Source organism: Oryzias latipes, chromosome 20 (genome assembly GCF_002234675.1).
Source record: "Oryzias latipes chromosome 20, ASM223467v1".
In the NCBI taxonomy this organism is placed as follows: Eukaryota; Metazoa; Chordata; class Actinopteri; order Beloniformes; family Adrianichthyidae; genus Oryzias; species Oryzias latipes.
Window position 1 is genome coordinate 5,496,906 of NC_019878.2, and position 20,361 is coordinate 5,517,266.

A 20,361-nucleotide genomic window follows, 5' to 3' on the forward strand; every position below is an offset into this window, starting at 1 on the left:
TATCAATAACAAGTCTTCTTACTTGCCGGGACAGGAAAACCGACTCACTGGCACACAAATCAAAAACCTAGAATCCAAGTCAGACACAAACAAGGCAAGCAGATCTGGATAGCAACAGCAGACATACAATTTCCTGGCAGAGTGACAGGAGCACAGGTAATGGAAACACTCATTACCAGGGAGATCAATGGGGGTGATTACCAGATCATCAGACAGTGTTTGGGGGTGAAGGTAAATCCTGTCACTAACAGCAGAAAGTTGTCTTTAACAAACATCAGTCAGTTCCTGCAGAAAATCTGAAACTTGTAAAGACCCACTGATGAAAAATGTGTTTCTGGAGTTTTTAACATTATCTTGTAGCATTTTTCTAAAGGTGGAGGACATTTAGAAAGAAAATTAAAATAATTTCTGAATAGTATTTTTTATCTAAATCGTGGTGAATCAGGAGCAGATGAAAAAATGCTGTTTGAAAAAGCAAGAAGTTGTTACATAAAAACTACAATCAGTGGACCACAAGGTACCTGCTCCACTCCTTTCTGATGCATCCACTTGCAGACAAATAGATCCATGTATGTTTGTTTGTTTTTTTTCTCGTCTGAGCTGGAATCTGGATCCACACTGTAGGGCTGGATAGCTCCAATATTGCTCGCCATTTTTGTTGCACCGCTAATGTTAGGTTGGAGTTGTCAGAGGCTGTTAAACTGGCAGGAGAGCATGTAAACAAAGGGATAATGGAAAGTGGAGACTGGCTCATACTTCACCCAAAATCCCCACCCACAAGTCAGCTGAATTTCTCTAAAACTACTGACGCTCCGATCGAAGTGTCACTTTAAAAGTCTTTAGAAGTTAAAGAACTTTTTTTTTTTGCAATAAGTAGGTAGGTCATTGGTCCTTAATAGAAGTTAGCCAACCCAAAGCATTAGTTTAGTAACCCCTTAAGAATATTCAACTTTATTGACAAAGACTTTATTTTCCTGCAAAACAAGATTTAAATAACGATGTTTCAAAAGCTGGAGTGACTCCATTAGATGGAAAGCATTCTCCCAAATTTCTTGTTTAAAAAGCACTGCTTAGATTGGTCAACATTGAAGCCTAACAGGCCTGTGTCTGTATGGATTTCCTCAAAGAGATTTTTTATTTCCACCTAATTCTCAATGTTTGATTTGCTGGTGGCCGATGGCACCCTCGTTTTTGTTGTCACTTTGTTAAAGTGGAAGGGCTTAAGTGCCCTCATCTTTTATGACATTAGTGTTGGAGGCAAGCCAGACTGTAGGGACTACGAAGAACCAGACCGACACACCAATGATCTACTTTCTGTAACAAAACTTTGAAACATTTTAATATTTTCTTAAATCTTGACCTAATATGTAGTAAGTATGTAAGTCTAGAACTTAATAAATAAACATGAATTTTTATTTTTAAATGCAGAAATCTAGACAGATTTTTTTTTTTAAGTTTCCATACTCTTCGATGGAGTTTTAGGTCCATCGAAGGACCTAAGGGCTGTCCAGAACAGGCTTAAGATGAGAAACATGGAACGTGGGGTGTACCTTGGGGGCTGCAGGGAGGCGAAGACGGACGCAGGAAGGATTGACGATGCGTTCGATGACTTATGGACCGATGAACCTGGGAGCCAGCTTGCGAGAAGTGGATTGTAGTGGAATGTTTTTAGATGAAAGCCACACCTTCTGTCCAACCTGATACGTGGGTCCCACCACCCTGTGACGATTGGCAGCGCGGCAGTTGCTCTCCTTGGTGCAGTGGAGAGCAGCCCTGGTCTGATTCCACACGCGTTGGCAGCACTGGAGATGGTGTTGGACAGAGGGCACTGCCAAATCGAGATCCTCCGAGAAGGGAACAAAGGTGGTGAGTACCCAAGAGAGGCTTCAAATGGGGAGATCCCAGTGGCTGATGAAGTGTGGGAGTTATGGGCATATTCAATCCATACTTGGCCCAGTCAGCAGGATTTTGAGCTGCCAGGCAGCGAAGAGCCGCTTCAAGCTCCTGGTTTGCCCGTTCCGCTTTGCCATTAGATTGAGTGTGGTAACCGGAGGTGAGGCTGACTGTGGCACCCAGAGCTGAACAGAAAGCCTTCCACATTTGGTATATGAACTGTGGGCCCCTGTCATAGACGATGTCAGTGGGTATTCCATGGTGGCAAAAAACATGGTGAACTAGGAGGTCTGCGGTCTCTGTGGCGGTAGGCAGCTGGGGAAGAGGTACAAACTGGACCGCTTTGGATAAACGATCGATGATAGTAAAAATAACTGTATTGCCTAGAGAAGGAGGTAAACAGGTAACAAAGTCCACAGCAATGTGGGACCAGGGTCTGTGAGGAGTGGGTAATGGTTGAAGTAGGCCTGAAGGGGGTGAGTTGGATGATTTGGATCTAGCACAAGTGGTGCATGTGGCAACGTACTCACGCACGTCCCTCTCCATGTTGTGCCAGCAAAACCTCTTCTGGATTAGACTGAGTGTACGGAAAACACCTCCATGGCAGGCGATTCGAGAGTTGTGACCCCAGGAGAGAACGTCGGATCTGAGAGAGGTGGGAACGTAGAGGATACCGTCAGGACACGGATCATGGTTAGGTTCCTCACCTTGGGCATTCATGACGCGGTTCTCAATGTCCCAGGTTAGATTCCCCACGATGCAGGTAGAGGGAATGATGGTGGTAGTAGCAGAAGTGTCGTCAGAGCTGAATTTCCAGGAAAGGGCGTCAGGCTTGGTGATTTCAACTGCCCGGCCTGTAGGTAATGGTAAAATTGAATCTGTTAAAGAATAGACACCACCAAGCTTGACGGGAATTTAACCTCTTGGCAGATCTTAAATAGGCCAGGTTTTTATGGTCGGTCCACACAATGAATGGTTGGCTAGCTCCCTCCAGCCAATGTCGCCACTCCTCCAGCGCCAACTTGATGGGCAGCAGCTCACGATTTCCCACGTCGTAGTTACGTTCCGCTGGAGAAAGCTTCCGGGAAAAGAAGGCGCAGGGTTTGAGTTTTCCAGAAGTGTCTTCTCTTTGGGAGAGGACAGCACCAACACCAGTGTCCGAAGCATCAACCTCAACAATAAATTGTCTCGTGGGATCAGGTTGAATCAGAATAGGAGCCGTGACGAACAGATATTTGAGAGTGTCAAAAGCGGTCTTGGCCTCAGGAATCCATTTATAGGGCTTGGAGATGGATGTTAATTGAGTGAGGGGTGCCGCAATGCTACTGTAGTTTCTTATGAATCTTCGATAGAAGTTGGCAAAACCCAGAAATTGTTGTAACTTCTTGCGAGTTTTAGGAGGTTCCCACTGAGAGACAGCTTCGAGTTTAGCTGGGTCAGGACGGATGCTGCCTGCCTCAAGAATATAACAGAGGAACTGGATAGAGGAGGCATGGAACAGAAATTTCTCAGCCTTAACAAAAAGCTGATTTTAAAGGAGCCGGGATAGGACTAGGCGAACGTGATTTTCATGCTGAACGGGGTCCTGAGAGAAAATCAAAATATCGTCGAGATAGACGAAGACGAACCGGTTAATGAAATCCCGGAGAACGTCGTTGACGAGCCTCTGGAAAACTGCGGGGGCGTTAGTAAGGCCGAAGGGCATGACCAAGTATTCGTAGTGCCTCCACTGGTCAAAATGGGGGTTGAGCACGGGTTTTTCTTTTGCCTATGTGCCCTTTCATGTGACTGTTTTACGTTGTTTCACCCTTAGTTATTTCATCCTGTTGTTCTTACTCCTTTTTTTTTTTCCACCATGAGTGTGGGGAGGGGAGAGGATGATCAGACCGGTGCAATGAACATCATGCATGTCAAGTTGAAATCTCAAAGTGTCTTTTATTTTATTTGTGTGCCTTCTTCATCCCGGCATAGCAACAGTATTATTGAAGGAAAATACAGGATTATTTCTACTTCTTCGTGTGGGTCCCTAGAAACCTGCACCCTGCACCCCATGTTGCCCATATCTAAGACCGCCACAGGGTTATGGTTATCTCCTACAACTATCCGCCTTTGTTGGTGACAGCAAACAGCATCCCATTGTATGAGTTTTGCAGGCCTCTGGCAGATTTTTTTGACCTAGCTATACAAGGAAGCTGAAATATGATTCAGCAGCTGAACTGAATATATATATATATAAGTGGTGGGCTGTCAGGGCCTTCAAGGCCTTCTCTGAAGGCCTAAAAAATATGTCATGTGTTAATGATATTTTGTCCATGCATACTCATTAACCCTTGTGCTATCTTATTATACCTTTACTTTGACGTGTTCTCCCTAACATGACAAAGGTGGATAAAGGTGGAAAGTTTTCATGTAATCCATGGACACCAGTGAGGTTCACAAATCATTGAAGAAAAAAGGTTAAGCGCACTGTCTAGTGGCTCTAGATGACCCAACTCCCAACGTTAAAGTGCCTAGGATAGCACAAGGGTTACATCATTCCAAATGGCCTGTCCATTCTCTTTTCTTGTGTTTATGATGGTTATGCTGCTTCCAGATAGACGTATTTTTACATTAGAGCATTTAACCCTTGTGCTATCTTAGATGACCCCACCCTTACATTGACGTATAATTCCTACCATGACAAAGGTGGATAAAGGTGGAAAGATTTCATGTAATCCATGGACACCAGTGAGGTTCACAAATCATTGAAGAAAAAAGTTTTAACGCACTGTCTAGTGGCTCTAGATGATCCAACTCCCAATGTCAAAGTGCCTAGGATAGCACAAGGGTTAACCAATGGCATTTCAACTGTCTTTTGTTGCCAGGCAGGGTCAGAGCTAAAGAGGCCTTCACTATCCATTGTGCAGGCCCTCTAATGCAAAATCAATGCCAGACATTAATTTCTTTCAGCCAATCAAATTTTCAGGTGGTGTCAGAAGGGCTTTCTAGCAGGCTTAACAATGTCACAGTATTCAGACTTTCTGATTGGACAGAAGTTTCAGGAAACATTTCCCACATGCAGCCTTGTCCAGTTTGACACAGAGATCACTTTTTGATTTGTCTAGGTTAAAAACAGAGGTGACTGTAATGTACGCCATGGATGATTTGTAGGAAAATCTCCCACTGATCTCCTCGACTTCCTTCATCAGAAAAATCTGAGTGAAAGCATGAACAGCTGTACAGATTTGTGTGTTTGGCGCTGACCATCCTTGTATCCAATGCGTCTGTCGAGCAGACATTTGTGGCTCTAATGCAAATTAAAACCTACGCAAAACACAACTGGACAGACTCGGCTCTCAGCCCTGGCCTTGATGGAATAGAAAAGAACTTCTTGACGGAACTGAAGCGCGATAATCTACATGACAGGGTTATCAAACTGTTTTTGAGGAAAGCGAGGAGGATGGATTTTCTCTTCAAATAATCTGATGTTTTGATGAGTGAAATGATACGTATCTTATTAAATAATATTCCAAATTCATGCTTCTTTCTGGCTGTATTTGCAAAACGAGATTTGTTTACTTTTTTGTCTCATCTTTTTTATTTAGAGGCATTTATTGTGGCTACAGTAATTTTTAAGATGCAATGCAAAGCTTGTTACTGCATCGTAAAATGGTTATTGAGGGGTTGAGTGATTCAGACGTAGCACTACTGAAGGCCCAGGTGTGTAATGCACAGTCCTCCACTGGTATATATAATACGAACATACTACGAAGAAACATTTTTATTTGGGTGTTCTTGCTAAAATAACAAATTGCTATTTTATGACAAAAAAATAGTTCAAAGCTTTCCTTGTTAGTTTAGGCCAGATGAAAAGAGTCTTGCAGGACTTGACTGCTCAAAGTGACTAGATTGAAAATTAAATTTGTTAGGTTTGTTGTTTGGTTTCTTCATGTTAAAATTTAATTTTTGTACTTATTGGGCATTGCCTCATTTAGAACCCCTCTGCAGTGGTTATTCAAAGTGTTGGTGATTGCAAATTAGCCTCATCGTCATGAAGGAGAGGTTAAGTTTTTGATCTGTTTTCAGCAAACAGAAAACTTAAATCTGTCCTATTATAAAAAAAAAGGGTTTTATCCTCAAGATGTTACAAAAGCTGCGTTTCCATTGAGTATGAAATTGCACAAATTAGATCTGGGATTGTAAATTTGCCGAATGGAAAACCCACAATTTGAAAAAAATGAGCATTTATCAAAAACAATTTTTGCCCTTGGAGGAGGTGGTTTTTGAAGCATATCAAAATTTAGATATTTCGCAAAACTGCATTGGAATCATTTTATTTTTGATTAATTGAGTCACGTGACCAACAACTGGATGGTAATGTGCTTCTTGGTAGGAACTGGCTGCCTTGGGCACTGCATGAGGGCGCCACAAGAGGTCCCACAGCAACACAGTTCATTAAAATTCGAGCGTGTCATGCGGAATTATTGGATCCACAGCTGCTCTGTAAAATCACCAACCAGCATTTCCCAAAATCGCTTTATTCGTAGCAAAATTTATGTGTAAGGAGGTCGTTGCTCCATGACCTGAAAAAGACACCGAAGTCTCATTTGATAGATGATGATGAGCGCTAGCAGAAATTTGAATGCATCAGCTGTAAGTCAAAGTTCACATCAGTCGCCATATTTTTTGAATGACTTATCGCGCAAATTGATTAAAAAGACACAATAATGTGCTTTTTTTGGGGGGGATTCTGTGAATCCAAACAGATTTCCTGTGTTTTATTTGTCTCCTGTGATGTGTGGCCTTTACAGCAAGCAGACCAAAGCATTTACAATTCAAACATGCTTTCGTGGCTCATGGTAGACATTTGAATTGACCTCCAGACGAACTCAGCCACCACCTGTTTCTGCAGCTGGCTTTTTGACACACTCAAAAAGCAAAACTTGTTTTCCACATGAACCCTATAACCCCCATGGACTATAAAATCTATCCTTTTTATGTGTCTGATTATCTGAGGTTTACCCTCTGGGCTTCCCCTGTGCACTTGTTACTGGAAAATGTCTTGTAACTTTCCTTTCCCACACTAAGGCACTGAGACTTAATCTCTTTTAAGGTTCTTTTTTCTGGTTGCCGTAACCAACGCCGTACATCTTGCCCAAGTTGGGCAAGGTGAGAGAGTGCTCCCCCCGATTTTTTTTTTATTCCCTTGCTCCTGCACCAGCCCTCGTACTTCCTTTATTCGGCCAATAGCTAAATACTCCCCAACGACAGGCTGAGTGACAGAACTTACTAGCGTAACTAGTAGCCAACTAGCGTCTATGCCTGATGCGTTCAAAGAACTCTGGAACTAAGAACGCGACCCAACAGCCATTGAGTCCAACTCAGTTTGCTACAGTATAAATCTGTCTGTGAAGCAATGGAAAAGTTAGGAGAACAGATATAAAAGCTTTGCAGGAAATTGCTCTCCGATTTGTCATTTGCATTCTCTGTCATTCTACCTGTCCTTCACTTTAATTACAATTTTGAATACTTTATACTGTAATTGATTCACCAGAGACACACTGTCACATCCTCAGATTTCGGGCAGGGTAAAGGATTAAGACAGCTCTTTCAAGGTTCTCATCTCAGCGGGATTTTTTTATTCAAAGGATATTTTTTATTTGCAGTTGCCATACATATGAAACATAGAAAGTTGAACGACTAACTACAGATTTCACCAAGAGAGTACATTTTCAAACATTGCTAAAGATGTTCAAAGCATTGCTTCAGCATCAATAGATAGTCCTGAAAAACCTTCATTGAAATGAGTAATGAGGTGATATCTATTTTCTAATTCTTTAAAGTTTCATCCTCTTCCCTTTTGATTTCAGATAGCTGATTTCACAATCCCAATCACTTAAAGGCCATGAAGCAGGAACTATTTGATTGGTGCTTGGTATAGAAAAACTTTGATTTTTGACCCTGCACACACGATTTCAGCTCTCTGGTGCATAAAAGATGGTATGCACATTTTAAATCACTTTCAATTGTAACACGGTTAGACTAACTATGATTCATTCTTGTTTGGAAAAAGGCAGGAACTAAAGCAGTAAACTGGTGTGTGATTGCATTCAAATGTCCAGGTGATGAGCAGGCATGGTGCAGCGGTAGGGCGGTCGACCCCAGATCGGAATAATGCAAGTTTGATTCCCGCCTTGACTGCCAATGCGTCCTTGGACAAGACACTGAACCCCACCTTGCCCCTGGTTAAGGTTGGCGCCAGTGTTCAGCAGCAGAGCCGTCACAAGCGTGTGAATGTCTGTGTGAATGGGACTGTGACTCTCAAGCATCTTGGGCTTTTGACGAATGTAGAGAATGCTATAGAAGTATACGCCATTTTACTGCACACTGGCAGCCTGATGATTGATTCGACATCAATCATCCTGTCCTAAACTCTGCGAATACAAACAACCTCAGAGAGGGAGAAGTACACAGTATTAGTTTAGCCTATTGATTTGAACACACCCACAAACAAACAAACAGCATGGAGGTGACTTCTGCTTACAGCCCCCTCAGTTATGGTGAGGAACTTTACACCCACGATTCCCCACTTCCCATGAGTCTTAGGGGCTTAAGGCGGGATTGTGTTGTAGATTGAGTATGTATATGAGCTGAAACCGGGCGCGTGTGTGTAAGAAGGAGCAGGGAGCTGCAGCAGAAGGAGGGGTGAGCTTGAGTGCAGTGCAAGAGAGTGAGAGCAAGAGCAGCGAAAGTGTGTTGGGGTGTGTGTTTATGTTTGTTATACAGGGTGAAAGAGAACTGTAATAAATGAAGGTTTCCCCCAGAAGAAGATGAATGATTCTTTATTAACCCACTCTGGAGGCTCTGAGGGTCCGAACGGGGAAGTGAACCCTGAAGGAAGATCCGCGTTTGGCGGAGAGGAAAGAAAGAAAAAAGTAATTGCAGGAAAAGTACACCACATTTACAAAGAAAGACGGTACATAGAGTTTTTCAAAGTTTTAATAATATACCTGAGCTTTTCTCTCCAAACGGTGCCTGTGACACGGCAGTAACACGGCAGCGATATGATAGTAACAGGGGTGGTTTAAAAAACATGAACGTAAAAGTCACTGAGAGCAGCTGAGAGCACACGCCTCTGCGCATAGGCAAGCCAGAATGCGCCAGAAGTTTCCTTCTACAATAGTGACACACCGTAACACACCGCCAACAGGGCTGGTTTAAAAAACATGAATGTAAAAGTCACTGGGAGCTTTCTTCATCTTCCTCCTGTGCATTGAAACCATGGAAGTCTTCCTCCTCACTGTGACAGTGTGGAATATTTGATCACCGCGGTGATGAACAATTACGAGTATTCTTTATCAACAAATAACAGTAACAACTAACTACTACCTATCTAACTAATCAACTAACTATATAGGTTTTGTAGAATGACTATGTGTATGTGTGTCAGCGCGCTGCGTGTGTGGGAGGAAGGAGCGCGCACATGTGTGTTGGGGGTGAGTATTGATTGTTCTGCAGCGGACCGCTCTCGAGCTGCATGCAAGGCTTCACCTGTGCTGTTACAGACATCTTCTCAGAAAATTATATATTGCCCAGTAATAAACGAAACTGCAGACACTTTGTCATCTTTCCAGTAGCCATGAGCCTGAGACCCATGAAGAACACGGGGCAGGAGGCTCCGCCTTTGTTTTTATACAGACAAGTAATGTTGCGCTGCGCAAAATAGTTCCCAAACAAAACATGTAGTGATATTCATCAAAATCTAACAGTACACGTTCGTGTTTGGTGTTACAGAGTGATGGAGAACAGTAGTAAACCCCCGCCAACACAAAATCCTACAGTGGGCGGCCGTGTCGCGCACTCAAGAAAGCACGCAGCGTGTAATGGAAATGAATACAATGGAAATGAATAATTAGAACACAGTAAATTTGTCGTATTTCCTCGCGAGATGGAAACTTCTGTTGTAGAATGAGGATGTGTATGTGCTTCTTAAACTGAGCGCGCGTGTGTGAGTAGAGCAAGCGCACCGCGTGCAGCGTAGAGGGAGTGACAGCCACACGCCGGCAAGAGGGAGTGAGAGGCCCGGCACACTAATAAAAGGTTTCCCCCAGAAAGCCTTGAAGTCTGAACATAGGAGTAGCAGAAAAAGTAAATCATCAGCAAAAATTGAATGTGTTTATTATAGTTCCTCACATATGCAGAACTTAAAAAAAATAAAAAGCTAGAATAGCGTCAAACATTCATCGCCACATTCTCTCAGTCTCTCCTTCGTTGTAGCTCTCAGTGTCCCTCTGAGGCAAATTTACCTCTGAGCTTGCGCTGTCCTCTCCGTCACGCAGCAGACCGGCTTTTCCAAACCCGTTGGTGATGGTGGATTTTTTCACACTGCTTTTAATGATTGCTTTTAACTTGAAAGCTGCATCATATTGTGGTGGCGGTCACATGCACGTTGTGTCTAATGGCACCAAAGGATTGTGGGATGCGGCCAAAATAGGGCTGAGGATGGGTGTTTCTTTTTGTTGCACCATGACTGAGCGGTCTAAGAGCATAAGTGAGTTGCATGCTATTTGGCTGCTTGCGGGTTTGTCAAAATAAATAGACTTGTTGCAGGAAGTGGGATTATGTATTCAGCTTCCACTCTAAGACTAATTAAGGCAGGTACACATACACTGTCCTCCCCATGTCCCACACTTACCTTATCTGCTTGAGCGCCCCTAGCGGCCGTCAAAAATGCATGAATTAGCTGCATGATTGAATAAGCAGCAGAGTCGAAAGCATGTGACAAAAGTAGCGGTTTATAGTCCAGAAAATACGGTATTTTAGAATCTATAATTTTCACATGGCTTTTTTGGAAGAGGGGATCCAGGGTACAACCATTCCAAATCTGGTGCTTGTACCACAAAATGCATGATTATTTTAATAACCACCTCCCCTTGTACCAGTAGGCTAATTTGTATTTTTGTTAGACCTATATGCGGTTTTCCTGGACATGTGTTTGTCTTTTGATCCACAAAACAAAGAACTTTTTAAATATATAGATTTACACTGAGTCTAAAAATCTGTTTGTGAATATAACTACAGCTAACATTTGTCAACAATTAAAATAAAGTTTTTTCTTGTTTTTTCTTGTTTTGCCCTGCAGATTATTGGAGTCAGACATCAATAAAATATCCGTGGCACTAATTACCTTTAAAAGCTGAAAATGTTATGTCTAAAATGCAAATCCCACCAATCTAATTTAAATGCTCCATTTGCATCTTCATATAACTGTTCATTTCTGCTTTTTGTAATCTCAAAATATGAAAATCTTTGTATTTGGTGGCCTGTTAATATATTTATTTCTATAATCCTCTTGTCGCCTCAAAAAATAGCCTCCTAATAGAAGTGTATATTTTTCAAAAACAGTATACCTTTTTGAGGTGCTTAACTACAAACGCGTCACATATTCTTTTAACTATCCAGTGTGAAAAAGCCCCGAAGAGGAGACTAATTCCAGCCCACGTTCAGCACTTTTCCATTTTTATCTGGCACCTCTGGGACGGATAGCTGCTTTGATGGATCCTCTAGGAGGTCTGAAGCTTTGTCACCCTAATCTGATCAAGTCCACAGCATCAATCATACCATCAACTACCACACCATTAGTTCTTATTAACTGCCAGTAGGGAGCAGAATTAGTTTCACACACAAAAACCAGACTCCCAGACGTCCAAACCATAGACTATGAGTGATTAGTGAGTCTTGCTGTGGAAAAGCATTTGTGTTTGTGTAAATCTTGGATTCTACTTTGCAGACATTTTACTTAGCAAACTCTTAGCAAACCCGGATTTACACCAGTCCACCTCTATTGTGTTGTTTGAGGAGTCCATCTCAAGATCGTCAGTTAGTTTAAATTGTCTCTGCTGTGTCTACGGTCCGTCCCTCCACCCTCTGGCTCACGGAGGAGTAATTTTTCCTGCTATCCCCGTGTCATCAACATCCAAAACTTTAACAATCAGGCCCCATGTCCTCTCCTTCCTCACCGAGTCCTTGTAAGATACATATACGTGTCATAAATTAAGTTATATGTTTTTACTTTCAACTTGTGTTGTCCATGGTGAAAATGGACAGAGTGTTATCTGCGGTGTTAACGTGCGTTATCACGTGGCCACATTACCGCATATATGAAATCAAAATTTTAACATTTTATTTTGAAAGCACAATGGAAGTTTTTATTTTGAAACCCGCACCTGTTTCGTGTTTTCTGGCTTTTTACCACCAAATTGATACATTGATGGACTGGAAAAGGAATTCCTGCATGAAGCTTGCGCTGCGGAGGGCTGAATTTCAGACACAGTCATGTCGATTTCAAAATTCCGATTGATTGATGAACGTTCAGTTTTTTATGTCAATGCAACGGAGATGCACCACAAACAGACCAGTGGAAATCAGCCTTTGGACTCTTCCGTCTTCCATGAGAGATGTAATTTTTAGATTGTCCTCTTGTTTATTTGGTTCACTTTAATCTACATAGTACATGTTTGCACCCTGTAGTGTCTGGATAATCAGGGTTCAATTCCCAGGGGGCGCGATAAGTTTTACCTGGTGTGGGTTCTTGGGCAAGACCCTTTGTGCTACTGCCTAAGTATGTAGCCACAAGGCGGCACAAGTCTGGGTCTCCCTGTGCTGGTCCCCAGCCAGGATAAAATACAGGTTTCTGTCAGAAAGGGCATCCGGTGTAGAATCTATGTCAAACTACCTGTGCGATCAGTGAAAGCTTATTCCTTGTAGCGACCCCTTATTTGTCGAAAAGTGAACAACATCATGCTTGCACCATGCGCAGCTGTGAAGATGCAAATTCTCCACTCTTTCATCAAGCTGCTCTTTCATTCTTGTGAGAATGTCACTCATGCTAAGATCACATGCAAATTATTTCAGGGAAAAACAGAAGCAGGCCCTGTGAGTCCAGTTCTGTGCATCTATCACATGCAGATCGCCTTTGACCATAGTTTGTTCTACTCTGCCATCTAGTGGTGGACATGGATCTTTTATTTGCTTGGAACTGTGACTGAAAATATGGTTAGGTAACCTGCAGAAGAGCTAAGTCAAACTTTTAAATCCTTGTTTATCCTTAATTTACCACCAGGCATATATATATATACACTATCAATATGAATAAAGCTTTCTAGATATTTCTAAATCATCTTTGGAGATCTCTTTTTTTCTCAAACGGTTTAAAGATGCTCAATTGAGTTGTATGTAGCCTCCTTTGATCCTCTTGTGGTGTGAAACAGGACAAGTTTCAACAGCTTGCTCCTTCATATAATCCAATTCACTGTGCCAAAGGTATTAAATGTATTACAGTGGACTAGAAATTATGATTTGTTTTAGCATTTAATCTTTTGTTTTCCTAATCGGACCAAACAGTATAGCAGAACAGATGTGATGCTTTCTACTGTCTCATGTGATTCAGAATAAAATGTGAAAGGAAAGACAGCCCTCATCCCTGTACTGCTGTCTCACTCTTAAATGAAAATCATCTCTCTTTGGAAATAATTAATAACCTGGAGGTTTCCAGACACCATATTCTCATCTTGATGGAAATCCATGACAACCAACACCTAAGTGGAACAGCAAGCAGTAACCTTGATGTAAACAAGCAGAGTTTTTCAGGATATTGGTGTTTCTCTTCTGTATCTTGTCTTCAATGTAGCTCTAGATGCAATCAAGCGTTGATAGGAAATTCTGCTTGAACGTCTGACTTCCAGCAGGGCTAAAACTAAAGAACCACAAGTTCAAAGTAAATAACTTCTTTAAGCCATGAAATGTTAAAGTCACTCCGATGAAAGTGGTGTTTTTAACATGTTCTTATGGATATTTTCTGATGATGGAGGACATGTATAAAGAAAATTAAGCTGTAAATAACATTTCATAGCATTTCTTTATTCAAATATATGTGAATCAGGAGCAGACGAAACAATGATGTGATAAAAGCTTTTTGATGATGTAGAAAATAGAAGCTTCCTGCTCTGCCGTGGGAAGGGGGGGTGAGGGTGCTCCGCATTAACAGTCCTGCCCACAACTCAAAGGCAGAATTTTTATTTTTTACTACTGTTAATATGGAGAAATTATGTCCTAGCAAAAAAACGTTTTTTAAAATTTTGGCAAAAAAAAATCATGTTTAAAAGACAACTCGAAAAGCTTTTACAATAGATCCAAAGATGTTCGGAGGGGGACTTTATTTATAAATAAAGCATTGTTTGGTCTAAAATATTTTTTCTGCCTTTTTAATTAAGGTATTTTTCTTATACGACATATTGCTTTAGTACAGTTTTATATATAAAAGGATTAAATCACACATGAAAAGGTCATGACGTTTTTAAGTGTTTTCACACAGTTGTAGAGCAAAGTTTGGTCTTCTTTTTACTTCTGCTCTAATAGTGTCTAAAATGCTTCTATCTGAGATTCTTCTAAAGTATCATTTACACATTTGCACACTAAAGAAATATGGAATCAAATTTTAAACAAATTTCCTTCACCTAAAATGGTGTCAAAGGCTTTGAAAAGATTTGGGCTTTATAATAATTTCATAATCAGTTTTTCTAACCGCAATGACTTTTTTGTTGTTGTTGTGATGGTCTGTTTAATCATCTGTCCTCTCTTTTCTGTATGCAGAATTCTGTATGGGTATTGTGATAATCTGCCCTCCTAGCTTTGTAAGTCGGTAATGCTGAATCCGATTATTGACGAGAACATAGAGATGACAAACGTTCAGGCAGAGCGTTTAGATGAAATGGCGTCCAATCTGCTGACCTCAAAACTCAATCATTTCAGATTCTCGTAGGGCAAATCTTTTATTCCCATAAAAGCGGACATAACAAAGCAGAAAGCACGGATCACTCACACGTTAGTGAATGCTTTAATGCTTGTATGACTATAAGAACGTCACGTGTGCATCTGGACCATGAAGCAAAGTGGGTGAAAGCTGCGAATGCAGAGAGAAAAGTGCGACTACTAAGAGGAATTGAAATCAAATCCTCTTTTCTTTACCTTTAATCCGTCATTGTTGTGAACGTGTGCACACTCAGACACATCCATGTGTCGGGCCAGGAGCACGACTTTTTAAGGGAAGGGATAGGAGGGTAGCTTTGTGAGGATAAATGGACGTTCCAGTGGGGCCAAGTGAGCAGCACAATGATTTCTGTGATATCTGAAGTAAAATCCCAGTGAGAATGTGAGTCTCTTGCTGCTATTCTTGTGATTAATGCTTCATTTTTCAAACATTTTTGTCAACCGTTTTAGCAATTTTCACAGACTATGGAATGACTTTTTTAACGGAGGAAAAAGCTGTGGGTTTTCTCTGGCTTCCTCCCACAGTCCAAAAAAATGCTTTATAGGTTGATTGGTGACTCTGAAGTGTCTAGATGTGTATGAGTGTGTGATAGCGTGGCCCTTTGACAGACTGGTGGTGTAACATGCCTTCGCCTAACAGTAGCCGGGTTAGGCAACCCTGTGATCCCGAAAGGGATAAAACGGACTAAGAAATGGATGGAAAAAGCTGCAAAAAATGCCAAAAAAACATTCATTCTCTGTTTTGTACAGTTGAATCCACATGCATCTTGTTCATTTAAAATGCCATATTTGCTGTGATATACTTCTGATCAACTATAACTGTATTATTTCCTGTACTTTTAAATGCGTCTGTACTTCTAAACGCTTTATAATCTTTGTGCAAATGGATTTAAATAAGTCCTTTAGATGCTTTGCCTCTCCCTGCATTGTTTTTAATTGTCTTTTCTTTTTCTTTTTTTATTTGGCAAAATAATACAAATAAAAATGACATTGTAATGCAGAGAAATAGTAAAAATACAGCCTTCACTTCCTACAGTCTCTGTTTTCATTTCTTTTTTAGGTCAAAAACCTTCAAAATGATGGACTCGGGGTTCCCACGTTTGCAATGCTGGTGTCAGTGGCAGTTTAGTGAAATCAGCTTTAAGCCTAATGGAGCAACACCTTCAGTGGTTAAAAAAAGCAGCACAAGAGCCTCACAGCTGTTGACAGAAAACATGAATGGACATGACCCGCTTTCGTCTAGATGAAGACGATATCTAGAGACACGTTTACACATCAATCAGCCATTCAGACACACTCATGTTTTGGTGGATGTGGCCAGATGGTGTAATCCTTTCTTTCCCCCTTGCGTTTCATTTTTTTCATGTTTTTCTCCACTGGCTGTGTTGGGATTATGCCGTTGCCCAATCAGATTTGAGCCAACTCTCCAGCGATGATGTGAGATGAATGGCAGGCGGGTGGCTTGGTGATGCAGGCGGGCAGCAGTCAGTCTTGATGTTGGGATGTGCGATATGTTGTGACTTAAACTGTCATTTAAAGAGGCTTTTATTTGATTTTACTGTCCAGGTAAGAAGCAGAATGTATGCTTGATGGTTTTAAAGGAAGGTCAAAGGCTACTTTGGTAATGCTCACTGTAATGGTAACTGTTTCAGTAATGAGCTAAATTTAAACTGCTTAAATCAAAACCAGTGGAGGCCATTTGGTTGGTGAAATTGGAAGTCTTTTTCTTTTTGGAAAAATTGGTATTTTGATCTCAAAATGCAGAGAAGAAGTAATTTCTAAATGCATTTTGGGTTTTCTTTTAGTAATTTCAGGTGTGGTTTCAAGAAAATGTCTTCTAGATGCTGGACGGTTTTTGTCTAACCTTCACTAGTTGTGCTTCCAGAAAACAACCCAAGCTAAATGACCTCATTTTGATTTAATCTGACCAGTTCTTTGATGCTGTCTGTCATGTCCTGTTTTTACTGGTGTATTTCAAAGCTTTGATGTTTTGGAGTCCTTTTGCCAAAAGTTGCTTTGTGCATCCTCCAATGCCTCTCTCATATCATCATATTTAGCCTAATTTTAATGCTTATTTATGTTGCTTCTCATGTGACAGATAACAAGTGAGCGTGCCTCATTTCATACACCAGATAGGAATGGCTGATCAAACACGAAATAAGAGGGTGGAGTTGATGGTGAACGTTCTTCAGATGTCTGCAGAGTGTAAAAAGCTTGTGTTTCTGCACTTTTTCTTCACCTTATTATAAAATAATCATAATAATAAAATGACTTAAGGTTTGTTATAGGAATTAATTTCTGCTATTTCTTTGCTGTTCTGTTTTCCCCAGAGTTTAACAGCCTAAAAATAGGAAAAGAATAAATATTTAGTGAAGAAAACCACTAGAAAGTAGTAAAATGATCTGTCCATGCAGAAAGTCATTTTACTAAATAATTACTTGAATAAAAGGCAAAATCTAGAAACAAATATTTCCTCAAAATAAGCTAAAAAAGCTAACTATTGGATAAAACTGTCAAGCTCAATGTTATGCAGCCCAATAAGAATTTGTTTTGACTGTTCCAAGGAAAGAATTTGTGTTTTTTTTTTAGTTTTCTATTAATCAAATCTTTGTTTTGATTACTGTGACTAAAACTAGTTAAATAAGTGGAAATGACACATTCTAGAGCAAAAAATAAACAAAATGAGAATATGATCTTAGTATATGATGGTCCATCTCCGTGAATCCTCATATCATGGTTTTCAAAATATTTTTTTTCAATAGTAAAACTGTCTAAGATATGTATTGAAGATTTTCTATGTTATAAAATAATTCTGTTTAATAAAATGAATTAAGAACATTTTTTAAATCAAGCTATTTGAGTTTTTATTTATTCTCAAATCAAGTTTTTCTATGTCAAGAGTTTTGAATGAAAAGATTTTATTCATTTTAATGATGCTTTTCTGATTTCTATATCTTAACACTGTGTATGAGACAAAAAAAACCCCCACTGTGCTGATTTAGAGAAAAGCTTGGAAAAGTGTAGAGCAAAGAGAAGTTAAAGCAACTTTATATTAAATATCTTGAATGTCTAAAAAACAAGGTTGTAAGTCATTCCAAGCATCAAATAGCCCGCAGTGTAGGTCTACAAATGAGGTTTGGATTGAATTGCCTGCAGTCTGACTGAACCTTCTCTGTCCGTCCTGCAGGGCAGTGTTTCCCGTGCATGGTGGACGTGGTACCAGTGAAGAACGAGGATGGCGTAGTGATCATGTTCATACTGAATTTTGAGGTCATGACTGAGGAAACTCTCCACAACCGCAAACAGGAGCTGAACCATCGGCTGCCCACTTGGCTTGTGACAGGTACTGGATTCTTAGCATCGTCTTTAAAGAGTCACTGCACGAGAAATTTAGATGTTTGTGTTCAGACAAAAGGTTAAAAATTAATAAATGATGGATTTTGCATTTTTTGGATTATAAAAATTGGGTTGACATTTATATTGAAAAAGAGGAAGATTTCAAAATTATTAAAGACCCACTCCAATTAAAATTGTGTGTTAAGTGATTTTAACATTTTCTTGTGACATTTATTTCATGATGGAGGGCATTTATAAAGAAAATTAAGCTTAAAATTGCATTTATAAATATTTATTTAATTAAAATTGTTGTGAATCAGGAGCAAACAAAAAAATGCAGTTGGAAAAAGCCTATAATTGCTACACACAAACTACAATCGGCAGGCCACAAGCTCCTTGCTCCGCTCAATTCTGATGCATCCACTTGTAGACAAATAAATCCATGGACGTCTCTGGTTTCCTCGTCTGTGCTGAAATCTGGCTCAGAAATGCATGACTGGATAGCTCTGATATTGCTTGCCATTTTTGTTTCCCCGGTAATGTTTTGTTTGGGGTGTGAGGGGCTGTAAACTAGTGGGAGAGAATGTAAGCAAAGGGTTGATAGGAAATAAGGAGAAACTTACAACAACTAAGAAGTCTATTTCTGATAACCTCATGCCGCTCTGCAGAAACCATGTCCTAGAAAACCCCAGTTTTTTTTATTTAGTCCAAAAACAGCATAATCATAATTGAAAGACCACTGGGAACACTTTTACAAAAGATCAAAGGATGATCGGAGAGGGACATATTTTGTTTATTTATAAAATTACAGATTGTAAGGTAGGTTACCTCAATTTAAAAGGCTAAACATCAAATCAAGATAAAATAATTACAGATATCTCGGTCATTCAAAGAATTCAAAGTCATTGTATAAATATTCAGCCCAGAGAATCCAAGCGTACAGGTGACCAGCAGATTTTAGTAAAGGGTTTTTGGTGTAATCTCTACTATGAGCTAACAAAGGCCGACAGTTGAGAGAAAAACTTCCTTTACTTGGAGGGTTAAGGAGAGACCACACTCACCAGATACCATCTGATCGGTTCAGATCTGGGAGGACGGAGAGGGACAAACTCAAAACCCCTTAAACATGTGATGTTCAGAGTTAAAACGTCTTGTAAAATAACACCCAGATTTCACAGATTCTTATTTTTATAAATAGATTTGTATGTGTTATTGCAGAAAAAAACAAAATTAAAAATATTTTCCTCGTGTATTTTGCTTTCCACATCAGTCTGACTCTAAACAGTTTTATGCTTTCAAAGTCCAACTCCAACTACATTTTTTTCTAATGTAAAAGTGTTTCCAGTGGTGTTTTAATTGTGATTATTCAGTTTTTAACCAAAATAATAAAAAAAACCTGTGTTGTCTTTAAGACATAGTTTATTCAGAGTGGCAGAAAGTTCACTAGAAATTTGCCAGAGTCATGGGCAGGTCTGATGACGGGGAGGTTAGCCCAGTTTAAGCAACTAGCTTAAACTGTAGCATCTCACAACCTCAAGCTAACAATAGCGTAGCAAAAAAAAAAATCTGAGCAGTTTTGAGTCAGATGCCAGCCCGGACAAAGAAAATGAAGACGTTAGTATTCTTGTATTCGTCTACAGGTGGAGGATTTAGAGTTGGAACGATGCAGGGAGACTTTTTGGCCCGCCCACGGCAGCTGCTGCATCACAAACCTGAGTTTTTTTAAACCTCTGGTTTTTATTGGCTCCTGATCCCAAAATGATTTGAATAAAGAAATACTTAGAAATGCACTTTTAATCTGAAATTCTTTTATATATATATATATATATTTAAAATATCATTTCAACGTGTTTTTTTTTTCATATACAAACTGCAGCATAGAAAAAAGCACAAACGTTATTATCGTCTTACCTTTACTTGTAAATAAAGTCCATACGCCGCTCCTTCTGAAGAAAATGACTTGCCGCTTGCTATCACTTATTCTATTGTTTTTTAGCGTCATAATCTCAGGGCTCACCGGCGCCCCCTAACATGAGGCACGAGAATGTCTGGCCTCACCCAGCGGCTTTTTTGCCGGCGTTTAGCGCTCAGCACAAGAAACACGTCCCTCACATACAGTTATTTATAAAAACAAACACTGTACATCATATACATCTGCTAAATTATGCAAACTCAGCTCATATAGTACAAGTGATTGAACCGACATACAGAGAGACAGCAGTACCGTCTGACTGCATAGGTATTGCGCAATCCAAGGTGAGGCTCAGCGTGCTGGTGCCTCATCGCACGTCACTTAGTATCTGAACGGCAAATGCGGAAATTCAG

The 20,361-nt window shown here is 40.2% G+C and overlaps 1 protein-coding gene across 1 annotated transcript in view; it reads left to right on the top strand.

The window, feature by feature from the left end:
• Positions 1-20,361, top strand: part of LOC101172692 (potassium voltage-gated channel subfamily H member 2) — a 342,059-nt gene that overhangs the window by 158,333 nt on the left and 163,365 nt on the right. The window contains exon 3 of the mRNA XM_011488663.3: positions 17,888-18,043. Within this exon, the coding sequence (XP_011486965.1) occupies positions 17,888-18,043 (156 nt within the window). The remainder of the gene's footprint in view (positions 1-17,887; positions 18,044-20,361) is intronic.